Here is a 22400-nt window from a genome sequence, read left to right on the forward strand (position 1 = left end):
AGCACGCTGTCCCAATGTGGATTGGCAGACTTCACACACAGAGAATAATTAAGAAAATTCTCTGATATGCAGGTTTCCTTACGATGTTCTTCCTGCACGCTTTGAGACACCTGATATTTAATTTCTTAAAATGCACACAACTGAAAAGTTGGAGGTGCATGTCCCAGAACAGATTACAACCCACACTCTCCGGAATTGGAGGCAGAGGTCATATCCAATAGGCTATCACAACTCATTTATGTGAATACATTAGTGTAAATATTTGAGATAAAAAAGGAGAGATAAACACAGGTACTTTATGTTTCTTATTGTATTCTTTTTTAGAAAAAGTTTGCATTATGTAAATAAATTGTTAAAAAAGCATAGCCTATGACACTCACAAAAATGTCTCTATTGGTAAAAGAATTTTTAAAATTGGTACAGTAAATCCAAAGCTTACACCCTACACATACTTTACCTCACAAACTTTACCTCTTAATAATTTATTTATTTTTATAAAGCACACCAACAATACATATTTTAATATTAAATATTAAAAAATAGAATAGAATATGCCATCTGAAAAAATTCAGATGTATATAAGTATATAAATAATAGTTTCACTCAACATTTATATATAAATTTCTAGTGGACCCGGTCAAGCTTCGCTTTGACTCATTCGCTACTCCTATCCTATTCTACTCATACCCTAAACCTACCCTACTCCTACCCTACACTTACCTATCCCTACCCCTACCTGCTGCTACCCTACGCTTAGGGTTTTGGGGTTTAAAAAATAGATGTTGGCTGATTCTCAGACTTACTATATGTCCTAATTATATATCAAATTTATTAGAAAGATTATATGTCAGAGTTAATTAATAATTTAAAATTAATAAAATAGTGTTCAATTTTTACACATTAGCATAATAACTTTATACCTATATAACTTTAACTAAATACTTGAAAAAACTAAAAAACATGCTTTTAGCATGAAATTAAAAAATTACAAATATTTTATTTAAGTATATTTGAATTTTAAGTTTATTAGTCTGACTATTTTTTTGTATTCTTGACAGTAAACCCTTTCAAAACTATAATTTGATATCCATATCATGCGGGTGGATTTCAAACAGCCAGTCCGCCATCTTGGGGAGGCTGCCATATTGAATTTGTAATGACATTTCATCAGAACTCAAAGCATGCGCAAAATTTCATTCTAATCAAAGACCGGGAAGTGGGTAAAATTATGATTCCAAGATTTTATTTTCTGACATACTTAGTTACAAGTGAACCTAATATAAGCTTGGTATAAAAGGCAACAAATAATTAAATACAATTATTAAATTAAAATACTAAGTAAATCACATAAAATATTATATATATAAGGTATATAAACTTATTCTAATTTATACAAAATAAACAGAAAAAAATAAAAATATTAAACTAAATCTAAGACAATTTATTTTATATTAGTTAATGATAAGTACAAAATAGTCATGCACCTTATTTTTAAAGAACTACTACAGTCTTTCTTGATGAGTACTATTAACCAACAAATAAATTAGAAATGAAGGTAGAAAATGCATGTCATTACACAACTTATTTATTTTAAATTATGTATGGTTTGTTTATAAAATGTTATATAAAATATATTAACCATTTCTAATTGTGCTAAGCTTATTAATCAAATTTATTTTTATTAATTTAAGAACAAGTTAATTATAATGATCATTAGATGAAATGACTAGTCATGTGATCTATACCCTCATTTTTAATTTGTTGGTAAACAGTATTCATCAAGAAAGGCTGTATAGAAGGAGTTGTGGAAGATGTTAATGCCTGGTAAAGTTTTAAATATTTCATTATACTTGGCACATATTCGTCTAATTTAATGAGAGCCTGCATACCAAGGTTCATATTTATAATAACCCTTTTTGTAGTTGGGTAAAATTAATATGAAACACTTTCAGTAAATAGGTGTAGGGTTTTTAAGGGAATACCTGTTTTTTTATTCATTAATTTTTGGAGAAAGCATAGGTCAAGCATTTCACTTCTTCACAGAGGTAAGTGGTAGGAAATCCTATGCAAAATACTAATACATAATATTAGTTTAAATTAATAAGCTTTGCAGCACTGACAATGCACAGAGCTATTGTATCAAAATTCATTTATTTCAAGTAGGCTTGGTTTACAAGCACTTTTGAAACATCAAGTTTGACTATCTGTAAAGACTACCAGTAGAGCCGGCAAGAAACTCAACAGTCTACTTAATATTAATTCATACTCATATAGCATAAATATAAAATGTTAGCATATCAATTAATATGACTAGATTAGTTAGATTGCAACACATTGGTGATATAATGTTGCATGTCTGATATACATTTATAAAATTCTTTAACACTCCTGTTATATTGAAAAATGTAAGTTTGCACACAATTATTTACTGTGACTGTGACAAATGCTACTCTCATAAATCTATTAACAAAATCAAAATAAAGAGAAGAAATACCTGTTTACTTCGTTGTGAGCCAGTCTGCGGTTGGGCATTGTTTGACTTGGAAAGTTGTGTGTATAAATAGTGGGCAGTCCTTGTTATCAATTTGACAACTGATCTCAACCTTTCCCTGAAAAAATGAATTTTACTTTTCAAGTGTGCATCAAAGCATGTTAGAGTCTCTTCCACACATTCATCATTTGCCCACAGTCCAATTTTGTCCTCATTAAAGTTGTACCTGTTGCATTCAGTATCACTCTACGCTACAACCCTACTCAATGTGTACTTTTCACCATTATTGGTAAATCAAATTAGAAATTAAGGTAGAAAACACATGTCATTTCAAAACTTATTTATTTTAAATTATGTATTGTTTCTCTATAAAATGTTATTCAAAATAAATTAACTATATGTACTTGTTCCGTGATAGCCCAGTGGATCTCCTCCGATTCCAATCCGCATTGGGCCTGCGTAGTGGACTACTGGCCTAACCCCTCTCATTCTGAGAAAAGACTCGAGCTCAGCAGTGAGCCGAATATGGGTTGATAATTATGATGATGACTTGTTCTAAGCTTATTAATCAAAATTTAATTGCATTTATTAAATACCAAGTTATTAATGTGATTAAGTGCTACATGACTAGCAATTTATACCCTCATTTATAATTAGTGTGTTTGTTAAACAGTACACATCGAGTAGGGCTGTAGGTAGGTTATCTACCGCCAAGCGATTTAGCGTTCCGGCACGATGCCGTGTAGAAACCAAAAGGAGTGTGGATTTTCATCCTCCTCCTAACAAGTTAGTCCGCTTCCATCTTAGATTGCATCATCACTTACCATCAGGTGAGATTGTAGTCAAGGGCTAACTTGTAAAGAATAAAGAATAAAGAAAAAAAAATCTACGGCTTCATTCATCAACATTGTGGCAGTTGTGCAGTAGATTTGACGGGGTTGTGTGTCTTGTTAGTGTTTTGTTACTTATTTATGTACTTCTAGTTGTAGCAGTAGTAATTCCAGCTACCAGATTACACACAGGCTAATAAGTTTCTCAATCATTTGCTTGATTTAATCAAGATTATTAGTTCTGTTAGTTTAATGGTATTGACTTGTTTCACTGTGTATTCAAGTTTCATCGCTTGCAGCTATCTAGAGTGTCTAATTTATTTTGCTCATTTCAAGTGGTTGGTATGACACTCTTTTAGTTAGTGTGTTTCTTAATCTGGTAATCAAGTAAATATATTTGAGTAAATATCCAACTCAATTTAGAAACTATAAATAGTTAATATAATATTAATGTATATACTTAATTTAGTATATTTTGTTTGTGTTTGTCAATATTTACATCTTGTTTTTGTTATATTTTAACAAACCACTAATTTTAACAAACACTAAAACATTTGGAAGTCATAGGAATTAAAGAACATTAAAAAATGTAGGGCAAGAATAAAAGAGTGAGCTCTCACTCTAGTTTTGATTAAGATGAACATCCAGCAGGCGTAAAACACTAAATTGCTTTTTAATGTATTGTAGTATTGTAGATACCTTATTACTGAGATGATTAATCCAACAAATAGAGAAGGGGAATGTTAATATGTTGTAAAGTAGCTTCTTAACCCTAAACCTAGGTTACAAGGCGTTGCTCTGAGTGTCTGGTACACAGTGAACGGTGATTCCTCAGAATTCTAAAATATATGTCTCCCTTTTCTTAGTTAGTTAGTTTTTACTTATAGTGTTGTCTAATACGAGTAGCTCTGTGTTTTACAGGTTCAAGTGTAATCATGTTTAAATGTGTATGATACCTAACTATTGAAATAATTAATCAAACAGGGAAGCGCAGGGTTGACAAGTGATGGACCTTTTTAACACTACACTGAGATTACACGCCCTATGCTTAGCTCGAGAGTTCTATCTGGCACACTGTGGACCTAGCAAGCATGGTGATTCCATGGAATGCTAAGATGTTTGTTTTTTCTGTAGCTCTTTTCTTAATTAGTTAGTTTTTACTTATAGTCTTGTCAAAAGGCTGTGTTTTGCAGGCTGCCCAAACAACTCTGATAAAGCCTAAGTTTTTGCCCATGGTAGGTGGTTTCCGATCATTCATAGTCATCCATGTGTACCCTAACAACTTTGAAAATGGAACCCAATGTTTCTGTGTATATAGATAATTTGCATAAGGTGTTTATTATTTTGATAGTCACAGGCAATAGTTTAACCGACGTCACAACGCACCCGCTCTCCTTCCGTAATGCCGCCGCAATTGTATAACGTGCAAATTTACGTGCACCAATCACTCAGTCATTAATAAAAATTTCGCTAGCATAACCACTTTTATGTCAGAATCAGTGTTGCAATATGTGAGTTGAATTATTCAATAAATCCATAACAAATTTATGATACTATAAATTTGACGTACGTAATTGGTACGAATATCGTGAGGGCTGCGGGATCCTTATTATGTTGGTCCTAGCAAACGAATTTTAACCTACTTTGATAAATGGTCATTAATGATGAATAACAGGATCCTTTTAAACAATAAGTTACATGTTTTACACATAATAGAAACAACTAACCAAAATATAACAAACACATTTTCTTGAAAATTAATGAATGATCACATAGAATTTTTATGGATGAGGTTTTGATATTATGTGTTCCTGCATAACTTCGTTGTTTATAAACCGATTCTGATGATTCTTTTTTGTTGAAAAGTAGATATTCCGAGGGTGGTACCAGGAAAGCATTAGCTTATGATGGTATCCTCGAGTGGAATTTTCGAAAACCGTAGGGGCGACCAGTGCATTTATTAATTTTAAATCAAGTATTTTGAAGCAGTACAATTTAGTGAAGGTCGATGTTCGAAGAGTTGATCTGATCATGGAACCGAAACACAGTCGAAAGAACTCCTCAACGGTTTACAGCTGTTACCTTGTGTTTGGGCTGAAATAATTTGTGTTTATGAGAACTTTCGACCAATATAGGTAGTGTCTGTCATTTGGAGTTTGACGATGAAGACGAAGTACAGTTATTGGAACTTCTCTACGGTTTACAGTAACTTCTTTGTGATTGGGTTCGATTAATCTGTATTGATGAGAACTTTCCACGTAATTATGACTATCAGTAGAGGTTTGATGATTAAGACGAAGAACAGTTAATGGAATTCCTCACCGGTTTACAGTATCTACTTTGATATTGGACTTGATTAATTTGTTTTTTGAGAACTTTCGATATAAACTTTCAACCCGTACTTCATATCCCTCTTCTGATTTTATATTCGCGAGAAAAATCGATATAATAACCTTCTTTGTATTATTATCTCAAATCGTGCCGAGTTTTATTTTATTGATTTTACTCTGTAGTTTCAGTGTGATGCCCTGTCAACAAAAACATGGAGTTGAAGGTTTTTTAATATGAATTGCTCATGTTTGAGTTATATTTTTGTGATATGATTAGTAAACCATCCTACTAATATTATAAACGCGAAAGTTTGTATGGATGTTTGGATGTTTGTTACTCTTTAACGCCGCTACTACTGAAGCGATTTGGCTAAAATTTGGGATAGAAATGGATTTTACTCTGGATTAACACATAGGCATTTTTACTTTACTTTTTATCCCGAAAAAATCCATGGTTTCCCGATATTTGCGAAAACTGATGATTTTAATGATATGAATGTTTTTTACTCTTTCACGCCTCGACTACTTAACCGAATTTGGTATTGAGATATATTATAACATGGATTAACACATAGGCTACTTTTTATCCCGGAAAAATCAATGGTTCCCGAGGGAACCATTGATTTTTCCGGGAAAACTAAATTCCATCTATTTGAAAAACTGAATTCCACGCGGACGAAATCGCGGGCGTCCGCTAGTTTATTATATACTAGCGGACTCGGTCAAGCTTCGCTTTGACTTATGTGCACATTTTTTTTTATACTTTACAAGTTCGCCCTTGACTACAATCTCACCTGATGGTAAGTGATGACGCAGTCTAAGATGGAAGTGGGCTAACTTGTTAGGAGAAGGATGAAAATCCACACCGCTTTCGGTTTCTACACGGCATCGTACCGGAACGCTAAATCGCTTGGCGGTACGTCTTTGCCGGTAGGGTGTTAACTAGCCACGGCCGAAGCTTCCCACCAGCCAAAAAACTTCGTCCCTATCCCTACCCTACACTACCCTACGCTACCCAACCCTACCCTACCCATACCCTACCCCTACTTCTGAATTCATTTGTTACAATAAATTTGGTAAATGACAACTGATCTTGTGCAAACTTTACATATGCCATCTACTAAATAGTCTGAACAAAGCCTAAACAGTTGGTTTGGATAGCTGAGCCCGTTTTTGAGTTCTAAAATTACAACGAAAAGTGGCATCGGTTTTTATACAAAATGAACGCACGGTTCATTATATAAACCTGTATTTGACAGGATGGACAACAAACAAATCTTTGACAGGTACTAAACAACGTAACATTTGTAGAAAATAATTCATCATTCATAATTATTTATTCGTCGAGTTTTCATTGTTTTTAAGATGTATTCTGCTATTCTTGGCGGAAAGAAATCCAACGAATCAAAAACCATTAAAATCAGTGCAGCAGATCTCGAGTTATAAGTGTTGTAACAAACTCGACTAGAAATATATAGATAAGACATGCGAAAATATTAATAGAAAAGGGTGAAATAAAGGGTTGAAAATTTATAGCGAGATTCACGCGGGCTACGTCGCGGGTGTACCACACGGCTGACGTAAAACTTCTTCAGTTCTGCCTCTCAACGTCCGTTCGTTTCGCCCGATTACACCTTTCGTAACACATTCACCAGCTTACTCCTTAAGTCAAGCGTGCGAAAAGAAGTTTTACTTCAAAAACTGCGAGATGTCATTCCCTCCTATAATGCTGATATTTGTTTTGCAGAGCTGCGATGGTGGATCCATGTGCCTCGAGCTTGCGCTGGAAGGCGAGCGACTGTGCAAGGCGGGGGACTGTCGCGCCGGCGTTGCCTTCTTCCAGGCAGCCATGCAAGCGGGCACCGACGACCTACGCACCCTCAGCGCTATCTACAGCCAGCTGGGCAACGCGTACTTCTACCTCGGGGACTACGCGAAAGCCATGCAGTATCATAAGCTCGACTTGACATTAGCAAGGTGAGAGCTTCTCTATTAGAACTATCATTATTCTTCTTTGAGCCTTCTTATGAAACCCATAGTTAGCGTCAAAGTCTTGTATTCGTTGGTCAGACGACCTGCACACACTCAGTGCTATCAACATCAACCAGCTGGGCAACGCGTACTTCTACCTCGGGGACAACGCGAAAGTCATGCAGTATCATAAGCTCGACTTAACATTAGCAAGGTGAGATCTCCTCTACTGGGACTATCATTATTATTCTTCTTTGAACCTTCTTATGCGACCCATAGTTGGCGTCAAAGTCTCGTCTTCGTAGGTCTGACGACGTGCGCACACAGCGCTATCAACCACCAGCTGAGCAACGAGTACTTCTACCTCGGGGACTACGCGAAAGCCATGCAGTATCATAAGCTCGATTTGACATTAGCAAGGTTAGAGCTTCTCTATTAGAACTATCATTATTATTCTTCTTTGAGCCTTCTTATGAGACCCATAATTAGCTACAAAGTTTCGTATTCGTTGGACGACGATCTGCCATACTCTGCGCCATCTACATCTAATATAGCTGGGCAACGCGTACTTCTTCACATTGACAAGGTGGGAACTACTCTATCATCATCATCATCATCAATAATAATGAATAATAGTGACCGGGACAGACAGCTGCTTAACTTGCTCTTCGCCGCATAACACTACCAACCTCCCGACTTTGGGTTGATTTAACTAAAAAATTTATAAAAGAAAGCAAAATTCAGTGTCTCATATACCCAGTTTTCGTATCTATGGCCTCGTGATCTGTAACCACATAGGTTAACCAAATGTGATTTCGAATCATGAGGCGGAAGTTACGCCTCGATGTGGGTGAAACATCACACAGCAAGTTATTAATAAATCTAGTTTGTTAATTAGGCTATTCCAATAATAGTCCAATAACTGTATGGAGCATGTTATAAACAGAATAATATTATCTGCTTACAGAACAATGAACGATAAACTTGGCGAAGCAAAAGCGTCTGGCAACTTGGGGAACACTCTGAAAGTGATGGGCAAGTTTAACGAAGCAATACAATGCTGCAAAAGCCACCTAGAAATATCGCGTGCCTTGGGAGACAGGCTGAGCGAAGGTCGCGCTCTGTACAACCTGGGAAACGTTTACCATGCCCAGGGGAAACAGTTGGGCCGAGTGGGACAAAATGACCCGGGACATTTCCCGCAAGAGGTGCGAGACTGCCTTATGCAAGCCGTGGCTTATTATGAGTGAGTATAAATTTTCGCTATTGGCAGTAGGCTTCATAGGAAAACTCAGAGTCACACAGCGGTGAAAGGTACCATATCACTGTGTGGTCGAATCAGAAACGAAGTGATCCGTAGAAGAACCAAAGTCACCGACATATCTCAAAGAGTCACGACGCTGCACATAGTTCGAAGAGCCGATGGACGTTGTGGTCCGAAGGTGCTGGAGTTGTGACCCTGCACTAGAAAGCGCAGTGTTTGTCAATCCTTCAGCAAGTGGACTGACGACATCAAGCGAGTCGTAGGGAGTGAATGGATGCAGGCGGCTCAGCATCGTGATGATTGGAAGTCTCTACAAAAGTATAAGTTTCTAAAACCACGGACTTAACCTCCTCGCTCCATCCAGCGAATCCGTGTCATCATTTTCAACCCATATTCAGCTCTCTGTTGAGCACGAGTCTCCTCTTAGAATGAGAGAGGTTAGGCCAATAGTCCACCACGCTGGCCCAATGCAGATTGGCAGACTTCACACACGCAGAAAATTAAGAAAATTCTCTGCTTTGCATGTTTCCTCACGGAAGTCTGCCCTTCCGCATTAGGCCAGCGTGGTGGACTATTGGCCTAACCCCTCTCATACTGTGAGGAGACTCGTGCTCAACAGAGAGCCGAAAATGGGTTGCTGATGAGTATCAAATCCATGGGACCCACTTGATTTGATCAGTCCACCTAGTTCGAGTTCAAACAACACTGCGCTTTGTGGTGCGGAGTTGCTTCAAACTATATGCCCCGCCCAGTGCCACGTCACTACCGCGACTCGTTAAGCTAGTCATTAACTTTGGATCTTCTGCAATTAGAAAGTTAAAGTCAAAATTTATGTATTCCAATAATTATGCTTAGGTTACAAACACTTTCGAAACGTCAGATAATGGTGATAATAATTGGTCGAAAACTTAAAATTAAACTTACAGAGGCTCTAAACGCGACTTGCTCCGGGAAGAGCCAACAACAAACTCAGCCTGTATTTTTTTACTTTATCAACATTTTACAATAGATATATAAGAAGCCAGTCATATAGTGCATTTCATTTCCCTCGTGAGATAAAGTTATTGAGCAACATATCATCATCATTATCAACCCATATTCGGCTCACGACTGAGCTCGAGTCTCCTCTCAGAATGAGAGGGGTTAGGCCATTAGTCCACCACGCTGACCCAATGCGGATTGGCAGACTTCACACACGCAGAGAATTGAGAAAATTCTCTGTTATGCACGATGTTTTCCTTCACCAAATGTCACGTTTGAGACACGTGATATTTAATTTCTTAAAATGCACACAACTGAAAAGTTGAAGGTGCATGCCCACCGGATTCGAACCCACGACCTCTGGAATCAGAGGCAGAGGTCCTATCCACTGGGCTATTACAGCTTGAGCAACATATAGGCTGCACTTTTCCCGAAATAATCCATGGTTCCGGCGGAATTTGTGTTAAACTGAATTTTACGCTATTTAGTACATATAAATAGTTATCTGTATTCATCAGTTAGTAAATAACAAGTAAAAATGAAACACTATCGTTTTCAGAGAGAATCTAGAATTAATGCGAAGCTTGGGCGACCGTCAGGCCACGGGCCGGGCGTGCGGCAACCTCGGCAACACATGCTACTTGCTGGGTGACTTCGCCCGGGCCATTAGATACCACACGGAGCGGCTGCGGATAGCTCAGGAGGTGGGCGACCGCGCGGCAGAGAGGCGAGCCAACAGCAATCTGGGCAACTCGCATATATTCCTCGGACAGTTCGAAAACGCCGCGGAACATTATAAGTGAGTGACGTTTCATTATCATTATCATTACCAGCCGATGGACGTCTCCTACTGGACATAGGCATACATGGACTTCCAAAAAAGACGGTCTCGAGCCGTCAGCATCCAGCGGCTCCCTGCAACCCGCTTGGTGTCCTTGGTCGATCAACACTGCGCTTTCCAGTGCGGGGTCGCCATTCCACGTCCATCGGCTCTTCGAACTATTTGGCCTGCTCATTGCCACTTCTGCTTCGCGACTCGCAGAGCTATACAAGTCGTTGATCCGCAAGTCATCAGTGCAACACGCACTTTCGTCTTTAGGCACTGAGAAATTTTGGATATACACGTTTGACGTTTTATAAATTATTGTAGGAAAAGAGTAGACTGAGACGGATATCTCGTGTTGGCTCGTGCCTACGCTAGGTGACGCGACTTGTTCCCGTATAGAGAGGGCGTTAGAGAGTGGGAGTGATCGAATGGGAGTGACAAGAAGACCCCTTCATGGGTTATTTGGGATAGGTATACTTGGGGTAATCGGGGAGAATAGTTTGAGCAGTGAAGGTGAGTGTTGGCTAGTTGAAAGGGATTCCTTAAACCTACACCCAGAGTCACAAGCCTCTCGTACTGCAATGTTATTCTGTTCCATTCAAGGGTTTATTTGGTTACATTTCAATTTGTTAATTAAATTGTCTTGACTCATATTGTGAATCATATCATACTCCATGGTTCAACATTGGTTTCCTTATTTTTTGAAATTCACTTCTGAGCCTACTTAATTATAATTTGTATATTATGTGTAGTCGACAGAGAGCTGTCGTAGGGCCGGTGGTTAGCTTATGTTGCTTCGGATCTTGGGGTCCCGTATCGGCCAGAGAAATATTTAACCTAAACTGGAACTACTACAGTTAAGCCCCATGCGGTTGTAGTAATACCGCCATCTATGCCTTTCCGACCGAAACACTGCAATGCTGCTTGGCGGTAGTAACAGCTCCCTGCATGTACTCTGTTGCAAAAGATTAATATAACAATATGCGAACTGTAATATTATTTTATGAACGGATTTTCAGATGTTTATCATTGATAGTTATAGATGGCGCTACTAGTTTCAGATGTTCGTCATGGATAGTTATAGATGGCGCTACTAGTTTCAGATGTTCATCATGGATAGTTATAGATGGCGCTGCTAGTTTCAGATGTTTATCATAGATCATCATAGATGGCGCTCTTTTACTTTACACTGCGCTATTGTAAAATATAAGATCGCGATTATGAATATGTTGATTAACATTTGTATTATGATAAAAATTAACTAAAGTTTAAATTTTTAAAAATTATTATCTTTAGTCATCATTAGAAATTATAATATATTTAAACGATTTTATTAGTCGTTTTTTGACGATTCGGTTTAACGTTGAGACGGAGCAGCAGGCCATCTCCCCGCGCGCACCTTTATTTTAGCATACTTTGTGTACTTCCTCCGAGTACCGCAGCCTATTTCCTAGACGTCATAAAGTTCGCATGGTACAGAAGCCTACCACCAAACAAAACCTAAGTATAGTTAGGTAATTTAAAAATCTTCATTTGGCTCTAGCTTAAAATCAAACCCAGGAATGCATACCTTTAGTTTCAAGTCCAAAAAAATATCAACAGAAGAAAATTATAATTTTATTAAATTAGAATGTTGCCTACACTCTTACCATCATTATCAGCCTATATAAATGTCCCATTATAGAGCCAAGCTTGGAGTTAAGACCCATCATGCTGCTCTAATACGGGTTGGTGGGCTTAGGGAGAAAAATCTTGTCTATGCACAATAAAGTTCAGATAGCGATTCAAATACATAAGTACGTTTCTGTTATTATAATAATTTATTGACATTATTTATATTTATTATTATTTAAGTTTTTTTTTTATTTTATATTATAACATAGATTATACAAATGTTTTATTAACTCAGCTATACTTATTTTTTTATAATTATTTATAATTGTTGTAAGTTTGTACAATATGCGAATTCATATTTATATTATATATATGCGAAGTAATTGTAATGTTATATATCAGTTGCTTGTCGCCTCGCCTCGTGTATGCTAAGCAATTGCGTAAAATTTGAATTCCGTAGAAAATGTCTTATAATTATCGTTGAAAGGTTACGCTTAACACAGCAGTTTCTAACAAAATGTCTGCCTCAGACTGAGGCTAGCAAACTGTATAATAAATAATGTGTATGTGTGTAAATACAGGTGTGCTCTGTGCTACCTTACTCTTGTAGGAGAAGACGCCTACATTATTGCCAACGGACCCTCTCTAAGCTTAGTCCAAGTCTAATAAAATAAGTCACTAATGGTCATTTGATTTGATTTTCGAGATTTTGATCTCTCAAAGCTCCCACGTATACCTAAACCCTCTTCCAATGGTGCAGTGACTCCATCAAGGAGTCTACATAGATTAGAATATTAAAACAGTAAAAATAACCCGAAAGTCACCCTCAAAACACTGACAGGTCACTGAACAATTTAGGTATTCCCAATTGATTGAGGAGAAGGGAAATAATGCTCATTAAAATATTACAGATTCAGCGATTGTTTCAGAGTCAAACATTGTCTTCCCTACCACCCTCAATAGAGCATCGTTTTAATCCACGCTCATATAAGGAAATCGGCTTTAGGAGTAGCATGCATCAAACATATATCTTTAAAATAAAGAAACGTGTTGTATATCTCATAGCGATGGGACGAAAGGAAGTCATTTTCGATACCGTCACTGATAATCGACGATGTCTTTTACTCTTACGAGATATTTCATGGCGTACATCGCATACTGGCTCTGCAGTATGTAATTAAAAGGCCTAAATAATCTTGTATAACTATGTAATTTTGTTGTTTTAACTTTTAACTTTACCTTTATAATAGGCGTCCACAGATCTGCGGCATCGTATCGCATCATACGGATTATTTTCGTTGTATAGAAAGTCCACAAGTGCGTCCACTGATCCGCATTGGACGGATCGCATCAGATTTTATGTACCGTAAAAATAAAAATCCATACATACGATGCGGATCTGTGGACGCCTACCATTAATGGATGGTTCCGTCTAGCATAAGCACTAAGATTTCTTGTCGCCATTGTTGATATTTTTCAATAAATATCTAAAGCCGATTGTATTTGCAGGCGGACGCTAGCATTAGCTGAAGAGTTGGGCGACGCGGCAGTGGAAGCGCAAGCGTGCTACTCCCTCGGCAACACATATACGTTGCTACGAGAGTACCGCACCGCTGAGGAGTATCACGCGAGGCACCTTTCAGCGGCTAGAAAGCTGCAGGACAGAGTCGGCGAAGGCCGCGCTTGCTGGTCCCTCGGAAACGCGCATGCAGCGCTCGGAAATCACGAGAAAGCGCTTTATTACGCGAGGGAGCACTACAGTATATCTGAGCAGGTAACATTCTTCTAAATTATTACTGCAGCTTGGTTAAGGGAGATTTATCATTAGTACGTCGCGTTGCATCATCGCAACGCATCAACGCGTTGTGCGTCGTCTCAACGCAATGGATCAGCAGCGGAACTTCGACATCGCGGTGTATCATTTGATGAAAATCCGCGAGTCAAGACGCAACGATTTAATGTGGCATGCCATTTAAAATGTATTTAAAAACGACGCTGTGACAACGCAACATGCGGCGACGCACCAATGAGTTATACATTACCTTGTCTCATAGAGCATGTTAAGGTATCAGTCTTGGCCATAAGTAAATTAAGTAACCATAGATAAGAGATAGTGGTATTTAATTAATTTATGACTATCAGCCTGCCAACCGTCATTGGAAAAACCTTATTGATTCTAAGCTCCATATCCATCCCTCTGTCATACAATCGATGACGGCTTAGCCTTGTAATGTGCCGTTAAAATAGGCTGATATTGATGACTTTTGTACTTGTCGCTTCCAGCTCGGCGACGTATTGGGCATGGCCACAGCGCAGATGAATATCGGCGACCTGTGCAAGGTGCTGGGCCTGCCGGTGGACGCGACGCCAGCGCTGCCGCACGACTCGGCCGACGCGCCGCGGACTCCCTTCAACGCGCTGCGTGTCCGACGGCAGAGTATGGAGCAGTTGTCTCTCATACAGGTACCTATACTTCATCATTATTTTGAGCTAGTGGACGTCCACTGCTCTACAGGACGGACTTCCAAATATAACTGCCGCTACACTGGCGAAACCACCACTAGCAGAAAGGGGAAAGACACCACGCAATAGAAACGGAAGGAGAGCAGCCCGTCACCCATACACCGAATCCACTGCGGCCTCCACACCACATCCCCAATTGAATGTGAAACCCATCATAGACAGCCGCTAATACGACCCAAATAATCCCCTCAAGAATCTTTATAAACGAAACCAAAAGTCACGTCAGAAATGACGTCATCTTGACACCAGAAAGCCCATTGTAAAAGAAATTGTCTGAAGTCTTGGACCGCAGGACAGCGATATCACAGTCCGCGCGGGGTAGCAAGCCGTTTCTGACGCCGTCCCAGCGCAGTACAGCGATATAATATACCAGATCGCGCAAGACATGCTATATGAGGTCACACCTTCCCAGCGCAAGATAACGATTATATCGCAGTCCTCGCCGGGTCCCAAATCGTTACTGACACCGCCCCAGCAAACAATGTCAGTTCGCGCAGGACATTCGATTGACCACCTGGGGAGAAAGTTTCTTCGCGTCTTACCGTTCAAAGACGCTAAGCCTCGTACCTGTCTGGCTCTGGGGTATGTATCCCATGCAACTTATTCAGGAAGAGAGGAGGACCCATACTACTAACAACAACAAACATGATTAAAAACCAACTTTTTGGTAAATTTCGCCAATATGCGCCGACATCCAGTAACTCCTTATAAACCGATTTATAATAGGTCCACCTGATGGAGGGTCGACCGTCCTTGCACGTTCCGGTGTGAGGTCTGAATCACCTCGGGACTCTAACCTTCATTGGGTCCTTATGCTATGTCCCCCGCAAATTGCCACTTCAGCATTGCGAGTTCTAGCGCTACGTCAGTGACTGAAGTATCACTTCATCACGCCGAGACATTCCGAGGCTAATAATATGAAATAGATGACTGGGTTGCCCGCTGTGTTACTCTGAGCTTTCTCTACATGCTCTAGGCATGTAGAGAAAGCTCAGAGTAGTCAGTAACATCGGTTAACAAAAGGCGATAAATCATTATTGCGAAAAGCAATACACAACCCTTATGATCCAGAAACAACATGTGCATGCCTTATTTAGCTTATTTTGTTGGAAAATAACTATCCAGGCAGTTAATGTATTAGAAAATAGACGTCAATGTATGAATTTCATAAACCATTGTCACCAGATAACACCGGATGCGAAGAAAAAAGACGGAGACGTGAAACAAGACAGGGAAATGGTGCGAGCGGAGTCCGAAGAGGGCGAACACACCACAGAGATGTTCATGAAGATGGTGGAGAGGTGCCAGTCGTCGCGCATGGACGAGCAGCGCGCTACACTCGACAAGGAGAACCGGCCGCGCGGCAAACTGCAGCGCTCCGCAAGCAGCGGCAACAAGCACCCGTAAGTAACTATTTTTAACTAAACTAACAAGATAACGTCATATTAATCGATTAACACCTGTTTGCTGCACGCACGAAAAGGTGTCCTATTCCGCCTGATTTGGGTGAAATTAAAAATACGAATAATTATATACGACGGATGAATTTTAAGTTAATAGACAATCTACTTAATTATTACCATTTGTTGTTTTTCAAAGTACTCTCTGCGATATTTAATACAATTTTGCATGCGTTAAAACCAGTTTATGAAACATTTATTCCACTCCGAAGTGGGGGTAGTCAAAATGGCCGATTGCGTCAACAGCTTTTTTTGGATGAGCTGAAACGTTGACCACGATGGCTTGGCTTAATTAAAGGGCTTAAGTTTGGGCTGTAAGGCGGATGGTCTAAAATTTCGTAATTTTGGGTAATCACAAACATCTTAGTTTGCAACACCAACTAACACGGGCTGTTTTTTTGGTCGTCGCTAAGCAAATGTGGTATCCAACGAGAGATCAACTTTCTTGCGATAAATTCTTCGTGTAGGATTTTTTGGACAGTGGTCCCGGAAATGCACACGGGTGCTTATAGAGGCACGGTGTCGAGGATTAGCTGCCACAACGCTACGATATACTCTAGCGTCAGGTGGTTTTTGGACGACCTTCACGTGGCTTATCACTGAGGCTAGAGTGCCTTGAAATTCTAAATTCCAGCGTTCTGCAGTCCTAAGACATAGTGCTGCATCACTTAATACATAAGTGATCTCCTTAAAGCATTGAAGTTGCGATAATCCCGTTTGCAAGTTGTAGAAAATTATCGCATTCAAATTAGTTTCCTTAGATATTTCCATTTTTACAACCGACTGGTGTAAAAGTGGACTTTGAATAGACTTTTATTTCTTTTATTTTCGAATTCTAAATACAAAAAGATGAAAATTATTATTAAAAAGAAGTTTCTTTTTAACAATCGCGAAAAGTTGACAAGCGACACAGTATTACTTTTCCAGTATTCTAGATTAACAATAAATTGTATTTTTGGCCCTTCATAGGGAGATTGTTGTGTATTTAATGCCTTAACATCTCACATTTTATATAACGCCATCTAGCGGAAGAACAAAGTTCATAGAACGGTTTAGTTTAGTAATATGCTACTATTAGCGCTAAAACTCAAAACGATTACAACGAAAACAAAATGAGAGCTAAAACTGCCAAAACTTCATGAGTAGGTCTTGTTTTTATAATAAACTGCCACATAGAACCAGGGCATGTCTCTCAATAAGTTTAAAGTTTTTATTAAACGCAAGCTTAATACTACTACTACACAAAATACATGATAAAAAAGTTACAAAATATAAAAAACATAGAAAGAAGATTTTATATAAATAAAAGCCGATCATGTAATTGAGAACAACCTTGGTTAGTCAAGAAAAAAAGATCACTCTCAATTTACATTTAGGCCGAGAACTAACAAAGTGCTATTTTTAGTTTTATTTTATCATTTTGTTGACGTGATAATAATATATTCCCCAGCCAAATTACAGCTTTCTAGTTGATTGAGACTATGATTTATGTGACTAACAACTTTGGGTTCATTTACACGACAACTCTACCGACGACCGCAGTCGATTCTCGGTGGCGGTTGCCCACTGCAGTTGACACCCGTTGGTTACCGCCGAGACGTCGCTGACTGCAGTCGTCGATAGCAGCTGCCGCTCTTGTAAATGAACACTTTACCTCATTGATTTTCAACGAAGTTTAAATTTTACTACTCCAAGTACATAAGTTGGTCGACTATTACTCTACAGTTGTGTTGAATTGTTTAGAAATCAATAATCAAATTAGTTGCAATAATTAGGAAACACTGACTTTCGGAGAGTTCCTTACCCTACCCTATGCGTATAAAAAACAAAGTAGCAACGAGTTCTGGGGATGTCAATGACGTAGGGATTAGGAAAGTAGGAAACCTACCCGGTGCCTTGCAGTGTAAATAGTAAAATGGTGACCGTGGTCAACCGGTGTTACGAGCTCAAATGTTTAATGTTATAACACGAATTCGTCTAGGAAAACACTATTAATCCCACAGGAAATCATGGATTTATCCGTGATAAAGGTACACCGGGCATCACACCGAAATTACTGATTAAATTCCAATAAAACTTGGCACGATTTGAGATCATAATACGAAGAAGGCTATAGAATACTTTTTGTCGCGAAAATTAAATCCGAAGGGGGTGATACTGGGGTTGAAAGTATGTGTGGAAAGTCTTTCAGTTTTCAAGTTACATTTGTAATAATCTGTTTGTGTAGTACCAGAAAAATAGTAATTCAAGATTTTACAAAATTCCACACCTTAAAGGTTAAAAAGGGGTTGAAGTTTTTTTAATATAAATCGTCCATGTTTTCAGTTATAGATTTGTAAAAATGATATTGGACTACTTATTATATATAAAACATGCAAAATATAAATAGAAAAGGATCACCTCTTTTCTATTTATACAAGGGTAAAAAAATTTAGATCGATTTGTACGTGGATGATGTCGCGGGCGTCCTTTATTAATTTAATATAATATTATATATAATTCTAGAAACAACTTGCTTGACGTTATGATACAGATAATAATTTATAGACTATTTTAATTGATAGTGTTTCTGCCTGTAAAGTAAAGAGTAATTTAAAATAATTCTATGATGAGCGTACGTACCCGTGGTGATACTCCACTATTATTTTACACTACACACTCCGACTAACTCGTGTATAACAGTCTTCGAATGTCAACTTGAATGCAGAGCTGGACTGCTTCTGTCCGCGTTACTTTTCCACGCCCCGCTAAGGTACTGGTGAATTTCGGTACGATAATATCGAGGAAAATGTGTGAATGTGCTTTGTTCCCGCTACACGAGAAACACTCTTAAGCCGGATTTATATTTGACTGGCGTGTCGTGTCGTGACGCATCCGAACAGAATCGGTATCAGACATTTAATATCGCAACGTTTAAGCCGGATTTATATAGTCTGATGTGTTGCTATTTGTTGATGGTTCTAATTTTTTAGTTGGGAAGAGGTACGATAGGGGTAGAGAAATAATGTACACAAGGCATAGCGAAGCGAAGCGGGTCCGCTAGTCATCTATATCTATACTTATAATAATTAAACTAAAGCAGGGAATTATGTATGTAATCGATACTGAAGCCAATATTTTATTTTGATTTTTTGTCTGTGTGTCTGACTATCCGTGTTTTTTGTAGACCGGGCATCACGTTAAAACTACTCAATGAATTTAAGTGAAACTTGGCACGATTTGAGACCATAATTTAAAGAATGTTATAGATTTTTTGTCGCAAAAATTAAATCAGAAGGGGGTGAAACAGGGGTTGAAAGTTGGTATGGGAAGTACTTCATTTTTCAAGTTACATTTTAAAATATTAGTATATGAATTACCACAAAAATACTAAAAATAATGTCATTCAAGATAACACTAACCCTAATGAGTTGAATTTTTTTTTTAAATAAATAGTTCACGTTTTGAGTTATTGTTGTTTTGTAAGCTGATTAGTGAACTATTTATTATGTATAAAACATGTGGAAATATAAACAGAAGGGGTTGAAATAGGGATTAAAGTTTAGATCGATTTACACGCGAACGAAGTCGCGGGCGTCTGCTAGTATTAAAATAAAGCTGCATCATCATCATCATTATCAACCCATAGTCGGCTCACTGCTGAGCTAGAGTCTCCTCTCAGAATGAGAGGGGTTAGGCCAATAGTCCACCAGGCTGGCCAAATGTGGATTAGCAGACTTTACACACGCAGAGAATCAAGAAAATTCTCTGCTATACAGGTTTCCTCACAATGTTTTCCTTCACCGTTTAGAGACACGTGATATTTAATTTCTTAAAATACACACAACTGAAAAGTTGGAGGTGCATGCCCCGGACCGGATTAAAACCTTCGCCCTCCGTAATCGGAGGCAGATGTCATATCCGCTGGGCTGTCACGGCTCAATAAAGAATAATAATATATTATCTGTTTGTATCTTACTTTTATAATTTTATTTTTAATCTAATAACCATAACAGAAACTGTCCTTTTAAATTTACGGATAGAACACCAGAATTACTATTTTACAGCTTATTATCTCTTGTTCCAAGGTTGACCTATATATTTTCCTTGATTGACTGGGGAAGGTTGCGTTGCATTTGAGTATCTCTTCAGGAGAACGACTTAAGACTTATCCAACTATGGATTAACGAGGTATATAGGTACAATAGGGAAAATAAATAACCTAAAAAGTAGTTTCCGAGATTTTATTTTACGATTTTGTCGGGGTGTTTATTGCTCGAAGCTAAATCGAAGACAGACATAAGCACATGGCGAAACGATTAGGCTTACACGTTAATCAATGAACCCTGAAAAGGGCGCCAGACAACCTTATTTATTTAGAAGTGTTCAAAATGCAGTAACAGTAAACCCAGACAAACTTAGTATGTCATAGAGGTGGCCTTTACGTCACTCATTTTACCTTTAGGACTCCACATGACACGATAGGGGTGACTCGTTGCGAGGATGATTCACTCGCTATGTATCGTATTCGACCTGTAAGCGATTTTATAAACAAAAGGCACCCCCAACTTATAGAATTATATATTATAGCCTACGCTAGTCATACATACCTCTTTTTATTAAAGTTGAAAATTTGTCATCCCATACTTCTACCATAAATAAGTATAATAGTCAATTCTCTTCAAGTCCTGTTTCCTAATGCAAAGGTGTGGAATGCTCATCCAGCATCCGATTTCCCTATCACCTACAATATGGGTATCTTCAAGAGTGAATAGGCATCTTCTAGGCAATTGCGTTCCACCATATGCTACATCATCGCTTAAAATCAAGCGTGATTGTTGCTAAGCGCTTGCTTATACAAAAAAAATAACAGAAAAATATGGAGTTTAAAACTGACTTTGTAAAGTAGCTTTTTTATTAATTTGTAATATAATTTTAATGTAAAACCGTAATTTCCCAGTGGATATGACCTCTGCCTCCGATTCCGGGCGGCGTTCAAATCCGGTCTGGGGCATACACCACCAACTGTTCAGTTGTGTGCATTTTAAGAAATTAAATATCACGTGTCTCAAACGATGAAGGAAAACATCGTCAGGAAACCTGCATACCAGAGAGTTTTCTTAATTCTCTGCGTGTGTAAAGTCTGCCAATCCGCATTGCACCAGCATGGTGAACTATTGGCCTAACCCCTCTTATTCTGAGAGGAGACTTGAGCTCAGCAATGAGCCGAATATGGGTTGATAACAACAATGTAAAACCAAACAAAACTTTTCACTGAGTGATCTGATTTTGATAATTGTTTTTTTATATATTTCGAAATTAACTAAGGGTAGGAAAACAGGCATTGATTGATTGTCTATTCATTAACTGTACCATCGGCACTGCCTTCAAAGTGATCAGTAGATAGAAAATATTATATAATTACGTTTTTTAGATTCCTACATACGTTTGTGTTTTAAAAGTCGGTAATTTTTAATTTTTTTATTATTTATTGTACAAACTAGCGGACTCAGTCAAGCTTCGCTTTAACTTATGTGCACTTCTTCCCTATCCCTACCCTCCTATCCTACCCTACCCTGCCCTACTCCTACTGAGTAGTCCGATTTTGATAATTTTTATTTACTTAGAAGAAGTATATTTCTAATTAGCGGCACCCTTGCGATATTACCCGCGATAAAATAAATATGTAATTTTTCCGGGAAAAAAGTAGCTTATATGTTAATCCAGGCTGTAATTTATTTCAATTCCAAAGTTTAGCTAATTCGGTTAGGTTAGGTTAGGTTAGGTCACGACGTGATAGTAACAAATTTCACACTATCATAACCATCAGTTTTTCGCAAATCTCACATATACCATGATTTTTTAGGATTAAAATAGCTTATGTGTTAATCTAGGGTATAATCTATCTACGTTCTAAATTTAAACCAAATCGATTCAATAAATATAAATACAAAATAATTGTAAAGTAAAGCCACGCATAACTTTCCATAGTATAGTCCGATTTTTTTTTATTAGATAGGCCTTCAAAATTAGTCTCATATTAGTTTGAAAAAAAGTTTCTACCCTAAGGATGGTAAAATAGGGGTGATATAATCATCACTAGCCGACGCCTCGCAGTTAAACCCGAGTAG

At 38.1% G+C, this 22400-nt stretch overlaps 1 protein-coding gene across 1 annotated transcript in view; it reads left to right on the plus strand.

The window, feature by feature from the left end:
• The window catches only part of LOC112053791 (G-protein-signaling modulator 2), a 51748-nt gene that overhangs the window by 801 nt on the left and 28547 nt on the right, over positions 1–22400 (plus strand). The window contains exons 2-7 of the mRNA XM_052890872.1: positions 7399–7628; positions 8590–8868; positions 10427–10666; positions 13817–14081; positions 14591–14770; positions 16016–16233. Of these exons, the coding sequence (XP_052746832.1) occupies positions 7399–7628; positions 8590–8868; positions 10427–10666; positions 13817–14081; positions 14591–14770; positions 16016–16233 (1412 nt within the window). The remainder of the gene's footprint in view (positions 1–7398; positions 7629–8589; positions 8869–10426; positions 10667–13816; positions 14082–14590; positions 14771–16015; positions 16234–22400) is intronic.

Source organism: Bicyclus anynana, chromosome Z (genome assembly GCF_947172395.1).
Source record: "Bicyclus anynana chromosome Z, ilBicAnyn1.1, whole genome shotgun sequence".
In the NCBI taxonomy this organism is placed as follows: Eukaryota; Metazoa; Arthropoda; class Insecta; order Lepidoptera; family Nymphalidae; genus Bicyclus; species Bicyclus anynana.